At 42.7% G+C, this 17,792-nt stretch overlaps 1 protein-coding gene across 2 annotated transcripts in view; it reads right to left on the bottom strand.

Annotated features, from left to right (window-relative positions):
* Positions 1-561: 561 nt before the first annotated feature.
* Positions 562-17,792, bottom strand: part of ADAMTS9 (ADAM metallopeptidase with thrombospondin type 1 motif 9) — a 163,307-nt gene continuing 146,076 nt past the window's right edge. The window contains exons 37-39 of one of the 2 annotated variants that reach the window (XM_005222686.5): positions 13,539-13,643; positions 3,974-4,068; positions 562-2,073 (exon numbers count right to left, since the gene is read on the bottom strand). In XM_005222686.5, the coding sequence (XP_005222743.1) occupies positions 3,979-4,068; positions 13,539-13,643 (195 nt within the window). In that variant the 3' untranslated portion in view covers positions 562-2,073; positions 3,974-3,978. The remainder of the gene's footprint in view (positions 2,074-3,973; positions 4,069-13,538; positions 13,644-17,792) is intronic. The other variant, NM_001206573.2, reaches the window with a different exon arrangement.

Genomic DNA, 17,792 nt, shown 5'->3' with positions numbered 1-17,792 from the left:
GTCACTTACTCACTGTATGTGAATGTGGGCCCATCTGCATCTCAAAGGCTCTGTCTGCTTTTTCAAAAAATGATGCTAAGTCTATTACCTGCTCGAGAACAAACTAAAACAATCTAGTAAAGGCTCCCGCATACAGGGATGTTCACTTACTATTAGCTGTTCTTTAGATCTCTTTGGAAAGCTCTCATTTTCCAGGAATCAGTCTCTAGAATAGAAATATTGTTACATGAAAATTAACAATTAAGCCCCCAAATCTCACTTAAATTTTCTGTTCTGTTTGGTTACTTGTTTCCCCATTGCACAGACAAGAGGTTTCTTTGTCTGATTTTCAGAATAACCACTTCCACTAACTGATTTAAGTGGTGAAAAGACAAACCTTGAGACAGTCCCCATTCTTTATCTGTCTCCAGAATGGCAAATGCAATCAATGCGATTAAGAAAGCCTGCATTTCTTCTCAATATGGTAATCTTAAAAACTAGAAAAAATAAAACAAAACAAAACTAGAGGCATGTTCATCCCATCTTGAATCAAGTGTCCAGAAATCACGTGAAACACAAATGTTTGGATGTGGTCATGGTATTTATTCGCAGTATATTTTCACAATGTATTAATAAAGGAGAATAACACTTATTCATACATTGAATATAACTTCCTGGAGCACTCTGAAGTTTGTGTGGGTTTGGAGAATACTGACAGGTTTCTCCTAATCTCTTTGGCTCTTGAAGTGGGAAGGTTTCTCAAATCGAGTGTCTGACAGGTGACGACTCTTCTTCCATCAGGCTGGAAGGGCAGAAAGACCATGGCTTTGGCAGTTCCATTTTGGAAAGAAGTAACAAACAGGACTTCCACAGATGAATGGATCCAAAGATAAGAAAGACTCAGGCATCTTGTACTCCATAGTTCATTTTATTCCTGAATGCCAATTACTGCAGCAGCCACGGACACTGACAGGGTTTAAAGTTCATGGCTCAAAGGGGCTAAGTCACCAGCCAAAGTTTTCATGCAAAAGGCAATCCTGATGACTAGGATTCCGGTTCTGGATTTCTCCAGGTGTGCTGGGGGGCTGAAGTTCACCGCCCCCCCATGCATCCTCTGTCGCAATTGTTGACATAGACACCATTTCAGAGTATCTTGGCAAAACGCTGAGCGGCTCTCATTGGCTCAATGTCACTCTGTAATGAAGCTGCTTGAAGGACCCTCTCTTTAACCAGAGGGACGAAGGCACCATTAACTGAAGCAAAGTACTGATAAGAATAACAACAAGAACAAAGTCCCATTCTCTTCCCAAGAAGCCATGTTTAAAAACAAGGGTAAACAATTGGTCTTATTTTATTCAAGTGACTCTGTCCATTGAAAGTTGTCCTTCGGCTTCTCCCTTCTATTAAAAGTGTTTACAGTTCTGAGCCTGATTATCACTTAAATACACACAATATTAGCACCAAGGCAGCAATTTTTTTTTCCCAGAGATCACAAGAAACTGAATAGATACTTAACATAATTAATAGCTGGTACAACCTGTGACATCACTAAATTACCAATTGGCTAATGACACATTCCTAGAAATGCCAACAATATCCTCATACAACTCTCATAGCACCTTGATGGTAGCTAAGTTGTTTCTTATAAAAAATTACAATTAAAAAAAAGTAACATAAAACATTTACAGATAGAAAGTAAACAATAGTGTACCGTGATAATAAAGGATCACTTTTGTCATAGCACTACATATAATGTAGAGTACGTAAAATGCAGTGGTCTGACTGCAGGGAACGAAATAATGTGAAAGGCAGTCATAATAGAATCATTTTACGTACAAAAATATTACATCACAATAAATAATTTCAAACATAAATATTAAACTTTACATCATTAGGTTATTCCACATTTATATACACACACACATATATACATATGTATGTGTATATAAGTATATATATATGCATATGTACACACACAGGCACACAAATGCTCATACACACACACACATACACACACACACACACAAATTTTAAGGTGGAGGTATTTCATCACTATCCTTCATCCATCCCATAATGGCTTCCTCTTCTGAGCACCTGAAAGCAAAGGAACCAACCAGGAAATGTAAATCTTCTGTCTCAAATGACATAAGTCAAGAACAGGTAAGCCAGAAATTTTTACATATAGAACTTAAATTAATGCTTGCTACAAGAAACTGGAAATTTCAAGGATATATAAGAATAAAATAAAAAGCTACCAGCCTGTGATTCCCCCAGCCTGAGATAATGTTCTTCACATACTGGTGTATTTCCTTCTAGTCCTTTGGTACAGACATGTAAATATTATGTGTATATGCTCATTCAAATGTTACTACTCATAAGATATGTATAAAATACACTTTATTAGATATAAAATATACATAATACAAATCAAATGGAGATCCCCTGACTGCACCTTCCTTTATTCCATCTCCTCTTTTCTGATAACAAACTCTTTCTGGTCCTTTGGCAACCATCCCTCTTCCAAATGAAGCTGTCAGTCACCTGACTCTAGGTGGGTACATGATCCCAGTCTCCTGGATATTGTGACTGGTTCAGAAATGGCCATGTGACAAACCAGAGCTAGAGTTCTTGTGCAAAACAGATGTCAGAGGTAAGCATTTACTAAGGGCCATGAGATGTAAAGATGATGTAAACCTAGAACTGCCAGGGACCATGGTGTGGAGGAGATGATCTGCCCGAGAATGAAGTCACTCAAGAGGCAAGCATTGCTGGTGGATGGAGAAAGAAAGAGCCCCGATGACTCTGAGCCTCAGGATCCAACCACGCCTGGAGACAGACCACTGCTTAGACATCTCAGTTACTTAAGACAGTAAGTTTGTTTTCATTTTCCTTTTTTTTTCCCTGTTGCTTCTTGCAGTGGAAGTATTTCTGCCTTAAGTTCATCATTTTTAATATAGATGATTAAACACTGAAACTGATACACAAGTGTCAGCTATATACTCCTTTGCCAGGATCTTGAAGAGCCTAAAAAGGATAATGGGCTGGTGGAAGCTTGAGGGAAGATGTAGGAGGGTCGCCTGAGTTGGCTGAGCTCATCTCTTACACATGAAAGGCAATGAGATGAGAAAAAAGAGTGATCAGTTCACTTCTCTGCCCAGCAGAGGGAGCGCTTGCCAGCATAATGTAGTCACGACAGGAACTGTCAAACTTTTAACAGGGAAACTCTCCTGCGCATTTGTTAAAAAGCAGATTTTGACTTTGAAGATTTGGAATGAGGCCAGAGATCCTGCATTTCTAATAAGCTCCCATGTGATACAGATCAGGCTGGTCCTTGGATCACATCGTGAGTTACAAGTGTGCAGAAGAGTACATTAACTGAGAGTACTGGCTGTGGGTAGAACCCTCCTGGGTTCTGCCAAGGAAATCCATGGCGAACTTAAGCCAGCTGCTTAACTGTTGTGGATCTCAGCTTCCGTCTGTAGAATGGGGGTAACAGCCCCAGACTGTGGCTTCCCTGTGAGGATGCACAGAAATAATGCCTACCCAGCACGGTGCCTGACACACGGTCAGTGGTCAACGACTGTCATTAATATTACTCTCGTAATACCCTTGGCAGTATTTCTCAAAGGCTGATCTGTGAATCTTCTGCATTAGAATTTCCTGCATTAAAAATACAGATTCCTAGATCCACCTTCACTCAACGTTGCAGGACCTCTAGAGATGGAGCCCAGGGAGCAGCGTTTTTAATAAGTACTGCAGAGGAACCTGGTGCAGGATGTCTGGGGACCGCACATCCAAGGTGGAGAGCAGGTGGCCAAAGGCGTGCGAGGACAGATGGGCAGGAGACACAAGGCTGAAAAGCAGTGGGTCAGCTTCCCCTGTCTGGGGGCAAGTGACCTACCTACATTTGCTAGTCATTAGACTGCAGAAAGAATGAGAGAGAGCCAGAGGGCAAGAGAGAGAGTGTGAGAGAGAGAGGGACAGAGACACTTACCTTAACTATAAAACTCGAATCTCCAGGCCAGTGCCAGAGGACGGAGCACATTTTCCACAGTAACCACCGCACTTCCCGACAACCCGGGTACCATCCTGCAAAAAAAAGATGCATCATCTTAGTCCACCTGCTTGGCTATTATGGTTCCGGGGTTTGAACTGGCTTTGGTGGGACTCATTCCGGTATGTACAGCAGGTAGGACTTCTCAGCAGAAGTGGGGACCAACATCCTCTCCATGGTCTAAAGCAGGGGCTGAGAAGCGATGGCCTACGTGTCCCGTGTTCGTACGGCCTGTATCTTCACAGAGTGCACTTCAGTCTTTTGTCCCTGGTGCTTTCCCACCCTCTTTGAAATATCCTTACCTGCACTTCTTCCACACAGACCATTCATGGAGACTAATCTTTAGTCCCCTCACACTCAGCATGGTCTCTCCTCAAACACACAGCTGAAGAGTCTCAGTAGAAATCTATCTACTCATCAAGAACCAAAGGAAACCACTCAAAAGAATTGCTTTGCTTTTAACCTGATTATTGACATAGCTACCAGTGTCAAGAAGAGCGTTTATATTTTTAAATGGCTGGGAAGCAGCAAACCGAGAATACTATTTCTTGATAGGTGGAAAACACATAAAATTCAAATTTCAGGGCCCGTCAATAAAGTTTTATCAGAATACAGCCATAACCATTCACTTTCCTCATGTCCTGGCTGCTTTCTTGTTACAACAGCAGGGTGAGTGGTTGATCTCACAGCCTCACACGGCTACTCCACACACAAGTCACAGTGATACACTGTAACCTGTTTTGAGTGCCATGCCTATTGCAGTATTATAACATTTTCTTTTTTTTTTTTTAATAACCAGTGTATGTCAAAGTAAGAAAAGACACAAAAAGTAGACTTTATTGTACTTTTAAGGTACAGTAGGATGGATTATTCTATTGTCACATTTACATGGCAAAGCACTGCATTCATCATGCAATGACACTGTGTACATGCGTGCTCAGTCATGTCCAACTCTTTGCAACCCCATGGACTGTAGCCCACCGGGCTCCTCTGTCCACAGGATTTTCCCAGCAAGAACACTGGAGTGGGTTGCCACTTCCTCCTCTAGGGGATCTTCCCAGCCCCAGGGATCAAACCTGTGCCCCCTGCGTCTCCTGCATTGCAGGTGGATTCTTTGCCACTGAGCCAACGGGGAAGCACACAACGACACGGAAGTTGTGCTAAAAGAAGACGCTATGCACCAATATCATCACACTTAGCATGTGCATGGTATTCCCAACTCCCAGGCAAGCAATGCTCAGGAATTCAGAAAACTTAGACTATCTCATCATAGTGTAATTCTTCACAAAAATAAGAAATCAAAGTGAGTAAGGATAAAAGATGAAAAGATGTAAGCATCCAAGTGGCGCGTTTGTTAGAGACATAAAGAAAACAGTCTACTAGATGGTGAGTTCATGAAACCTTGTTTAACTGGAACAGCAGAAGACATATGTCCAGAGAAAATCAATTTGTTGAACACTGTTATCCTTTTGGCAAGACCAGTTGCTCCAAAATTTAATGACATTTGGGAGCCACATCAATAAACAATTTAAAAACGAAGCAAATTGGAATGGTTTCCTGCGGTTTTTGATGAGAAGATAGATTTTACTGATACTCTTTCAGTTGTTTGAGGAAACCATGCTGAGTTGTGAAGGAACCAAATAATTAGTCTCTATGAATGCTCTGTGTGGAAGAAGTATGGGCGACAGTATGTCAAAGAGATAGAGAAAACACTAGTCAGAAAAACTGAAAAGGAATCTGCTAAGATGTGTTGACAACTAATAATGGTAAGATCCATGTGTGGAGAAGGAAAAGCTTTATTTGGACCGATTTACAAAGCTTGCGAAAATGTAAGATGTTTAAAGCCTGTGATTATTCACTGTGGAAAATACAAGACCCTCTCTAGTGTCATGGAACCCATGGTGTTAATAATGAACTTCTTTTTCTATCATAGACTTAATCCTCATCAGTTTTGGGAATTTGGTTATCAGGATGAGAAGTTGAATACTCTGCCTTATCCTAACATCCAGCAGTTGGATAACTTAGGAGTGGTAAAGTTTTATCATGAATTTTGAGCTCAGGGACAGGATAAATAATTTTCTGAATGAGAAGAACTGTTCTCAGTCACTGTCATTGAACACTTAATGGTTTTGGACATTATCTTTTGCTGCTGACTTGATAATGTTTCTTAATGAACTGAAGCTAAAATTACAAGGCAAAAACTGCACTTACAGGCTAAAGTTATACTGTGGTAAAGTCATTTCAATAACAACTAACATTGTTTGAATCATAAATCATGTTAAGGTGCTTTGTACACTTCCCAATCTGTCAAATGTTAAAAATGAGAAGCTTTATTGCTATTCCACATACATTTATAGTGGATATACTTTGTGAGTGTGAACTACAGTTTCAGCAGCACTTTTTGGACATGGATGTAAGTGCAAAAGAAATTTTCATATTTCAAAATCCATCTAATGAGGTAACTGAGGAGAGCTTCCATCTCACCTTCAAGTACAAGTGATTCATCTGTAATGTAATGATGTGCAGAAAGGCAAATACCAAGTGTAAAATCTAACGGAATTCCGCCAACAGCTGCCAAGGCATGAAAATGCTCAATTAAAGTGATGTGGTTGTAGACGAGACTAGTGTTTGGCAATACCTATCTCTGAAAATAGACATTCATAAAGATGAAGTGCAGAACATCTCATTTCAGATCAGCATTAACAAATAAACACTTCGAAGCAATTTTGGTAACAGAGAACACTGATTAAATAAAATGTTATCCTTTCTCAATATTTCACTCATTTCCTTGGTAGATTCTGGATAACAAAAATTTACACTCAATTATTCTTCTGCTTTGAATTTAATCATTAAATTTTTTGTGTAAATTTGTTTTCATTCTTGTCGTATAAATATATATGTAATATCCATGATTTTCACCTCCTGGACGGCAAAATCTAAAATATTTACTATCTGGTCCTTTACAGAAAAGGTTTGCTGAACCCTGGTCTCTAGCCTTGTACAGTCCTACCTGTCTGGATTTGTCTTGCTCTGTTCTTGTCCTCTGCATTTCTTTGGGTTGCTCCTCTAACATGCTCTTAACACAGGGCCTTTGCATGTGTGGCTCCTCTAGCTGGAACTCTCTGCCCTTTCCCTCTCTGTGTGAACTGGACTCTGTGTGCATTTACCAGCTTTTGTCTGGTAAATTCTTCAGAACTCAGCCCAGAAGCCACTTCCTCTGAGAAATCGTTCTGACCAAGTTAGCAGCTGCACAGCACCCTATAAAATGGGGTAGTTCTCTCTTTATGTCTGTCTTCCCCCGCTGGAATGTAAGCCCCATGATGGCAAGGCCAGTGCCTTGTTAGAATACTAGGGTCCCCAGAACCTAGCAGGGGTCTAAACACACATTTGTTGAATGAATCCAGGAAGGCTGAACAAGTACGCTCTTCTCTGTGAGCTGCAGTTCAAATGGCCCTGTGACTCAGCCCCCTTAATCCTTCCCCATGCTATGAAAAACCCCTTATGTAACTGTGGCATCATATCCCAGTTTGTAAATTACCATGTCATGTGAGCCACCCTCCACCCCTGACTCCTGCACAAGGTTTGGCATCTAAGATGTTTTTCTCCACTGGGACTAATGCTGGTGTGAATCTTACATGTGTGCACATTTCAGAATCTCTTTGGGCCATATTTGATTCATATGGCCCAATATGGAAGTCTTTTGAAAACAATGGATAATCTCATTAAAAAAAGAAAAATAGCTGAAAAAGTTTTGAAGAAATTTTGAAGAAAAAAAAATACATAAGTTTCACTCTTTTAAAAATTTGCATGCTTTTGATTATGAGTGAGATTAACTTGGCGGGCTTCCCTGATGGTTCAGTGGTAAAGAATGGGCCTGTAACGCAGGGGATGCGGGCTGGATCCCTTAGTCAGGAAGATCCTCCAGAGGAGGAAGTGGCAACGCACTCCAGTATTCTTTCCTGAAAAATCCCAAGGCCAGAGGAGCCTGGCGGGCTACAGTCCAAGGAGTCACAAAGAGTCAAACGTGACTGAGTGACTGAGCATGCATGCACAACAATAAGTTGGAAGACTGAGTTCTATCACCCCAGTGGATCTTGGTTTTAGGGGCCCATGTTAGTTCTGGAGCTAGTCTGACATCATCAACTAGATCTGATGCCAGATCAACTGGCTCTCTAGCCAGGAACTTTTCCCCTAGGCTGAAGTATATAGGTCTGGTGGCCTTAAGGATGCTGACATAGTAGAAATGCCTTCTGTCTCATTAAAGCTTTTTTTTTTCACCCAAACTCTTCCTTCCCCAGCAGCAAAGATCAGATTGCCTCAGACTTGCATCATATCTTTAAATAACCTTTTTAAACCTCAGTTTTCTGGTGTATCTGTAAAATGGGGATAATACGTCTCCCCTCATAGGTTTGCTGCAAATGAAAGAAAGCATAAAAATGCCCAGAATAGCACTTGGCCTAATGTACGTGCTCAATTATTAGTGATCATTGTCATAATAGTGCTTTTTAATGTGTGAATTTCCATCACGGCCTGTTCTCATGGAGATAAGGAATAGTCTGGGTAATTATAAAATCGCTGATACTCGCTCTGCAATGTTCATGTTACTTCATTAACTAGGACTCTAGTAATGTCATTTAGGTAAAGGTTGAACTAACACTTATTTCTAGTACAGAATAAAAAATATATGTACTGAGAAAATAAATAGCATAAACATGACTGTCATGGAAACAGTAACTATTTCAGAGAAAAAGGTATGTTTTCCAGCACTTTTGAAGTACCCACTCTCATACAATGAAACATTAACTGTAAATCATTTTTATTTCTCCATTAAAGCAGGTCCTTTAAAATTCTCTTTTCAACAAACATTTTGTTAGCAGAGTTTGAGCTATTACATATAATTAAAATGAGCGACTCTGTGTTCCATTAAGAACAGTTTATAGTTCATACTTTTCACTCTTTTCTCTGCTTTCTTCAGTCAATATGACCAAGGGAGGTTGATTCACGTAATTTGGGAAAGCCAGCACACCTTTGATTAAAGTGTGCTTATTTACATTTCTTTGGAACTGCTGGGAGTGAAACTGCCCGTTAAAAAAAAAACAGTATTTGTTTTTTTCCCAAATAAAGTCCTAATCACACATACACAAATGTACACACACACAATGTATAAATATCTAACTTCTATGGGATCATACAGAATAAAATGTACACATATATAAAAGGTAGTTTCACTCCACTTGTCTGTAGTAAATGTATGATTTTTATACTTGGTGGATAATTGAATTTTCACAAATGAATTGTGGGTTAGGATGCAGCTTATAGTAGATAAAAAAGAACTGATTCTTTGCTTGCTACACACACATACATTTCTCTCAGGCTACTTAAACTCCATTGATTGTAAATGAACTGAAAGATTAAAAAAAAAATAGGAACTGAGTCCATCTCCCATACAGTAATACAACTTTAATTTTTAATTTCAAAGTAATTCTTGGATTTAGAGTCCTTTCCTCAGAAAAACAGTGATGGTTAGGCCTCAGGGCCAGGCACCCAGCCTTCAGAAACACAGGCTCCCAGCTCCTCTCAGACCCTGTCCCATCCCCTAGGAACACAAAGCAGCACAGAGACCCAAGGACACCCCTCCCACCCTGCTTACAGGAACCTGCCTTCACTGTGCCTGGCTCTGAGGACCATTCTGGAACCTCCTCCAGGACGGAAGGCGAGATAGTAGCTCTGAGAATGGGCATCTTTTGGGGTAGGGGGAGTGCTGGCAGGGGGGACTCTCCCGGATGGGGGCTGAGGATCTTCTCACATCCTGAGTGCGCTCATGAGTTGGGGAAGCACAGAATGTCACTGGCAAAGGAGCTTAGAATGCCAACCTTTTCTCTCCAATCTTACAGGTGGGCCAAGTTCCCCCCTTTCTGTCTGGCTGCCCCTCACCCACAGAGCAGAAACTTGGTACAGTCAAAGCATTCATCTAGAAGCCCATGCCTGGACCCAGGAGGTGCCCCATATGCCTCAGTCCTGGGTGAGGAAGGGCCCGTGTGGACAAAATCCACATGGTGTGGTGGGTACCAGCCAGGTCCAGGCTCAACCTCTGCTCAGGCTGCAATCCCATCCTCCCATCACAAGCAAGCTTTCATCTTTCACCACCGTGACCAATTCTGCAACCTTATGGCAAGCCTTAGGCCTATGAAAATGTGATAAAATTAACAGCCAACACTTACTGTGCCCCTGCTGCCTGTCCAGTGACATGCAAACAGCTTTATCTCCCTATTTCATTTTTGCTCCACAAGAACCCAACTGGGTAAGACCACCATGATACACATTTTATAGATGAAGAAACTGAGGCCCCTGAGAAGTTCAATAACTTGCCACGATGGCAGAGCTGGTAAAAGCATGTCAGGTGATCTGACTTAAGGGCCTGGAGGCTTAGCCACTATACTCTGCGGCTTCTGTGGGCTTTGATTTCAGTGCTCTCCCAAGAATTCAATGAGTGACCTGGAGGAATGGGACTGAATGCATGTAAACTGTCCAGTAAACAGAGGCGCTTTCAGTAACAAAGGTTATTTCAATAACAAAAATCCTTATCAGTAAAAAAAAAAAAAAAATAGAATTCTTCCCACTACACATATATGGGCAGCCAGTAATGAACCTGACACAGACTTATTTTTACCAGGTCTGTTCTTGTTGGTGAGACCGTGTACCCATCCTACAAGTGGTTCTGGTAATTCAGTTTTACCCTGAATGACTGGAGCTTTCCTTTAGTTTTTCTTGGGGAAAAAACAGTTTATCACCAAGCAGGTTTAGAAAATGGAGGATTCCATTGTGTTTTTCCTTCTGGTGCTCCCGGCAGAAAAGTGAAAGAAAGTGAAGCGTGAAGATGAGAGGACTGAATCAAAGCAAGGCTGTTTGGAGTCGATCAGGACTGGCCAGGATCTGTGCAAAATAGAGCAGACCAGCTTCAGCCCCTCAGAAGCAAGACAGTGGTAAGGCAAGGTGGGAGCAGGATGTGACACAGCTTTTCAAAGTGTGTTTTGTGGAACAATGGTAATTTGGGGAAATTAAGGTCTGATTTTGAAGAGAAGGCTCTGTGACTGGTTTAACTTAGGTCAGTGGTTTTCAAAACGTGGTCCCAGACCAGGGCATCAGCATCACCTGGGAAATTGTTGGGAATGTACATTTCAGGCCCCTCCCCAGGCTGGCTGTGTTTTAGCAAGTCCTGGCCCAAGTTTGAGAACCACTGATTTAGGGAAATGCTGGGTTCAATAGACACACAGGTTTCCTTCCTGTACACTTTATTCCAACCTCCAATACATGCATGGTTAGTTACTGTGACTCTTACAGAAGGAAATAAAATATACAATTTTCCCGCAAGTGTCTTAGGCTGCGGAAGCCTATTTTCATGGAGCATCCCTAGAGGATGCTGCTCTGCGGACCACACAGCAGGTCAGGCACACAAAACCTCGTTTCTGGGGGCTGCTAGGAGCTACAGATTGCTTAGTTCTGGCTCATGGGGATTAATAAGGAGTGCTCGACAGACCCTTGAGACTAATTTTGAGCTGTCTCTCTGAGCTGTCATGGAACACCAAGATTAAAACAAAAAATTTCTGACAGGCAATTGTGAAACCAATTCCCTTCAGCACAGGCGGAACCTCCCCGGAAGGCTAGGGGAACAATCAGCCCATCTCCGCAGGGCAGTGATCACTGTCGCCACGAGGTGGCGCCCCAGGCTGCAATTACTTTTAGGTTCTGGATGAACACTGCAGTGACACTAACAAAATTGAAACTAAGGTTTCAACACTGTTTACATATACGGTTTTCTACATAATCATGGCTTAAGTATGACCACGTTTGAGGCAATGCATTTTTTTTTGTCTCTCTTGGTCACTGCAACATAATATATAGTAGAACATAAGAACATAATTTCTGGGCCCACTGTAAAGCACAGCAAGTGTGCTCTCAGTTCTCTTTATTTCTTTCAGTACAAGCAAAAAAATTAATGATTAAATTATAAGCAATCAATATAGCCATTTAGATAAATCAGAATTGAAGGAGTTAATTGACTTTCAAAGAGAAAAGTTGTTTTTTTTTTTTTTTCCTCAAAGACACAGATTTAACCCTTGAAGCTAAAAAAACCTCTGAAATAGTTCTGGAACATTATAATTGATGTTTATTCTCTTCCTGGGTGGAAGCAGGCTGATTGAGCTGTTTCTTTATATTCGGATTTTGATAGGGTTTAGGAAATGGCAACCCACTCCAGTGTTCTTGCCTGGAGAATCCTAGGGACGGTGGGCTATGAGGTCTATGGGGTCTCACGGAGTCGGACACGACTGAAGCGACTTAGCAGCAGCAAATAAAAACACCGGATGCTTAATCAGATGTGAATTTCAGATAAACACATTCTTTTAAAAGAAAGAGTATGTCCCATACAATGTTTTAGACATGCTTATAGTAAAAAAAAAAAAAAATTAAAAAATCTTCCTTATTTGAAATTCAAATTTAACTGGGCATCCTGCATTTTGTTGGCAACCTCACCTTGGAGTAATACCCCACTTTCTAGTCCTCTTCTTCTCTCTCAATTTCTTACTTTTCTGAGGAGACCCTGAGACAGAGGTCACAGCTGTGGCAGGACTGTGGCCACAGGCCATACATTGTAAGTTTCCCATTTGCCTGTGGGTCAGCTCCTGCCCCTCGTCCTCATCCTCGGAACTTCTTGGCTGGAAAGGGCAGCGCTTCCTGCCCCACCTTAGACATTAGACACCCCTGGGGAATTTCAAATTCTGCCCCTGTCACAGATTCCCTGAGTGAATCTGGATGGGGTCCAGGTACATACATCTTAAACTTTCCCAAGTGACTCTAACATACCCCCAGACTAAGCAACATACGCAGACCACAGCGGAATCAGAGTGTCCCTCTGAGAGCTTGCTCAGCTGTCGGTCTTGCTCAGAAGCTCTGGGGCCCCAGAATCTTCATTGTCAACAAGCTCCCAGGTAATTCGGGTGCTCTGGGGTGATCCCACTGTGAACAGCTAGATTTTAGAGCAAGAACTGACTTGTAGAGCCTGTGAGTTTTTCTCTCATTCTCCAGAAACCCTCCTGATGAATGACTCCTTTTTCCAGCCCTTTTTGTATTATTTCATTTCTTCTGAAACAGACATCACTGTCCCTAAGCTCGCATAGGTTAATTGCATGTTGGTTAATTAATTGCAAGATATCTGAGCCACACACGCCCTTAGAGGCTGCTGAGTGCTTTTGGCTTCCTGGTTAGGCATCCTTCTAATTGCTCCCATGGTACTCCAGTTCACATCTCTGGGAAGAATTCATCAGAAGGGTAAGCAAGACTCTGCTCCACTCACCTGTCCACGCGTCAACCTTCCATTTATGTCCTCAATTTTCTTCCTGACACTTCGTAAAATGGTTTGAGGAAGTTCCTTTAGCATCATAGCCTCAGAGGGAGGGAAAGAGGAGGAGAAAACAGAACTCATCCTCCAAGCCATGGGGACCCTTACCGGGGACTTCTTGATGTCAGAGACGGCATAATTCCCTTGGGAGATCCATCTGGCAGATTCAGTTAGAGACAAACCGGTTCCGTAAAGGTTGATGCTAAAACGACCCTGGAATAAATGGCCAGTGAACAAGATTTTTAGTCCACGTGACATCCTGAGCAAAGGTCCCACACAATAAAAAGGTAACCTGGAGAAAGATATTAATTCATTATGATAGCTAACTAATGACTGAGGGTTCTTTGTAGTGGTGGTGGTGGGGGGCGGTTCTGAACGAGGCACTTTACATGCATCATCTCATCCATCCTTGCAAGAGCAATATGAAGGGGATTTTCTTCACAGATGGGACAGGGAGGCCTGGCGAAGGTGATTAACTTCTCCAGGAGACACTAAAAGCCCAACTCACCTTTTCCTAACTTCAAAGTCCTCACTCTCAACCACCGCTATTCTGCGTCCCTAACACAGCAACCCTGATGTTGCTCACAATTATCAGATTCCTACAGGAACAAAATGCCACAGTGTAATTTTTTTAACAAGATCTCGCTGCCAAAGCTTCCTGGGCTTCAGCTCCCCACCGCGTTGAGCACGCCGAGTCCTAAGCACAGCGGGGCGAGACTTCAAAGGAGTGGCGCGTTCTCAGGATTAGCCTGCAGAGGGCGCGCGCGGCCTGCGCTGGACCAAGGTAGGGACCAGCCAAGCTTCCAGGCCCAGGGAACCCACACCTCCCAGCTGCGCTGTGGGATTCCTTTCCAAGCGTGGCCTCGGGTGTTTCCACTTTTATTTCCAAGGAGACAGGGCAGCAGAGAGCCTTTCTTGCCTTCTCCATCTGTCTCTGTGTATTTCTCTCTTGCAAAAATGACTCCACAAAGGCATCTTAAATAGATTCATGAGCAGTTTGGGAGTAAAAAGTATGCTTTCTGCAAGAACTGCAGACAGTGGGTGAAAGCTTCCTCTCTGAGTCTTAGGACACAGTTTTTTGTCAAAATGGTCTTAAATACATCAGAGTAGTGAGGTGGAGGCTCACACCTAACCAGACCTACGTGTAAAGCCGGCTTTTTCATGTGCACAGATGATTTACCCTGTAGGAACCTCAGTTTGTCCATCTGTAAAATGGAAGGTAATAGTCAGAGTGCCTTCCTCAGAGTAGTGTAGTGATGACTAAATGAAATCAGCTGAGGGCTGTATGGCTGGTCCCTAACAGATGTTCAAACACATTGGTATTAGTCCTGCATTTTCTTATTGTTTTGTAAGTGCTAGTTTTCTCTCTCTATTATAGCAGTAAGCTTATTGAGGGGTGGGACTTGGCATTGCTTTGCCTATTTATATCAGTTATGGTTTGTAACATATGACGAGGCACTTGATATAGTCTTGCTGTGCTTAGTCGCTTAGTCGTGTCCGACTCTTTGCAGCCCCATGGACTGCAGCCCGCCAGGCTCCTCTGTCCATGGAATTTTCCAGGCAAGAATGCTGGAGTGGGTTGCCATTCCCTTCTCCAGGGGATCTTCCTGACCCAGGAAACGAAGTCAGGCCTCCCATATTGCAGGCAGATTCTTTACCAGCTGAGCCTTCGGAAAACCCTGATATAATCTTAATAAATATCAATATTACTTCCTAGCTCTTCCATGAAGACTTCCAGGATCAGGTGTAACTTGGAGGTTTCCTCTCCATGTTGGTTCCATAAATGCTAAACAGTTTATGAACTCTTTAGGGGCCTTAAATCCTACGTCTGTACACTGGGAAAAAAGAGCGTTCCTATTCACAGAGGTGAAGGGAGGATTTAGTGCAGTCTAAATCAGTGGATTCCATCAGAGGACATTTTTGCCCCCATGGGAAATCTGGCAACCTCAGGAGACATTTTTGGTTGCCATGTCACAGCTGGTGGGTGTGTGAGCCACCAGCAGCTGATGCAGAGAGACCAGAGTTATTACTACATATCCTACAAGGCACAGCCTAGTCCCCAACAACAGAGAATTATCCAGCCCAAAACATCAGTCGTGCTGTGGTCAGGGGGAGGAATTTATCCTAGAATCCTGACTCTTCTGCCTTTAGTGCGATCTCAGGCAAACGGGTTACCCTTCCTGAGGCCATCTGTAAATGGGTAATAAGACAGAATGCAGAAGATATGACACACCTAGCCCATTACCTGGCAGAGAGCACGTGATGTTTTAAAATATTTTTTGAACTGGTTTTATGACAGTACTACGCAGATGTTAGTGGCTGTCGTGTTGAGTGACTTCAATACCCAGGTATCTGTGATTGTGGTCACACCAGATGCTCAAAACCCTCCTTGCCGAGCCTCCTTAGACATTGGCTTCTGGATGCTGCATTCGCCCACCTGGCCAATTCTTACTTTCCTAACCTCCCTCCCCTGCAGAGGGCATCCACACAGATCACAATGCCCAGCCCTCACTATTGCCAAGGATACCCTCTTCTTTCCTTCCTTATCCTGTTTCCCATGAAGACTGCCTGACAAGCCTACATCTCAGAAGACAGACGTGATATGCTTTGACGTCAAAGTCCTTAGAAGGAGCAAGTTCCTAGCCCCAGGATGTGTCAGGCTGATCCCCAGGTTCAGTGTCTGAGCACGTAGCTGAGCGGATTACATGCTGGCTAGATCTGCCCTTTCAGAGCAGGTGATAAACAAGTTTTTGTTCTTATTCTCTCTCTGGCCTATTCAGGGTCAGGGATTTGCATTTTTAGCCAGCATCCTAGTTGATAATTAGCACTCTGCAAGTTGCCTGTCATCAGTGGAGCGTAGATCTACTGTCCTTTCCAGCTCCAGTTCTCTGTCCCCATAGGCCTTATCTTCAGGGTTCTAAAGGGCATGAGAGTTTTAGCTACTATCTCCTGTTGCTGATTTAAGAGTAAAGGTGATTAAGGCATGCATACACTAGATATTCCAGAAAGGTCAGCAAAAGATGTAGCTTTGACAAAGGGAGGCTTTTGTTCTCTGCTGGACAAGGGTGTATGCTGTACAAGTCTTGTCTGAAAACAGGACCAGCCAGACACGTCTGCTTTCATGGGTTTGGACTCAGATGCACTGGCATCAAATCTGGCCTCTACCGAGCACCAGCGTGGGTTTGGATAAATCACCTGACCTCTCCACACCTCTCAGCTGCCTCATCTGGAAAAAGGGCGCATTCTCACAGAACGCTGCGGATGATTACATGCTACCCTGATTTAGAAATGCTGAGCACAGTGGCTCAAGTGTAGTGAACACTCAGCAGACACTCATAACACCAGCAGTAAGAATAACGCCACACGCACTGTGATCAGGATAACAACATGCACTCTGGCTGCGAGGGCTCTTGGGGAACCCACCCTTAATGATACATAGATCCTTAAAGCAACAGCAGTGGATGAGGAGGAAAAAGAAGCAGACTGTCAAACACAGCATCGCTCTGCTTTGATACCTCTGCAGTCACAGATCAGAGGACAAGCAGGACTCCCGAGTAGTTTGCACAGTCCTGCTTTCTACAGGCATTTCCCTGGAAAAGTGATTTGAAAAACTCCCGCCTTTCATCAGCATAGTTGGTGCTCAATAAACTTCTAAGGAATTTAATTCTAAAAGTATCTGACACGATTTAAAGAATGGACTGGAAAGAATACAAGTTAGCCTCATACTGGCTTCACTTTTCTCACTTAGTAACTGCATTAGTGTCAGGATTTAGCAAATCAATCAGTTCCTTTGTCTCTGAGTTATTAAAATAATCAAATGCAAATTACCTCTCATTTACTTAAGTTTCACCAAAGATGCACATATCGAAACAAGAAAATCCTGAGGCATTTGAAAAGGGCAGGGACAGCCAATCTATAAGCTGTTAAATGCAACCCAAACGAATGGGGTGTTTGAAGTCATCAAGTGCTCTAAAGAAACCGCACTTCAAAAGTTTTTCAATTCCTGGGTAATGGAGAAAAGGCCCCTTTTAACATTCTGTCCTTTGTTTATTTTCTTTCTCCCCTGAGAGCTTCCTTTTCACTGCTCTAAAATGTTTAGCAATACTTTCTAAAGCTTGGGGCTGAGAAAACACGTCGTTAAAAGAAAATTCAGATGTGTTTGTCTTTGGATGGTCTCTGGTTGTGTGTAAATGCATCCTGGGGAGGCAGTGGCTGGCACTCTGAGCATCTCCCAATCCCAATTCCTAGAACCTGTGAAGGCTCACAGCAACACAAAGATTTCCAACATGGAGTTTGACAACAGCTTTATAAAGACCTCATGTAAACCAGCGGAAAAAACTGGGGCCAGGATCTTCTGTCCAG

This window comes from Bos taurus, chromosome 22 (assembly GCF_002263795.3).
Source record: "Bos taurus isolate L1 Dominette 01449 registration number 42190680 breed Hereford chromosome 22, ARS-UCD2.0, whole genome shotgun sequence".
Lineage (NCBI taxonomy): Eukaryota > Metazoa > Chordata > Mammalia > Artiodactyla > Bovidae > Bos > Bos taurus.
The sequence above is the reverse complement of the archived record's forward strand: the minus strand, read 5'-3'. Positions and strand labels throughout refer to the sequence as shown.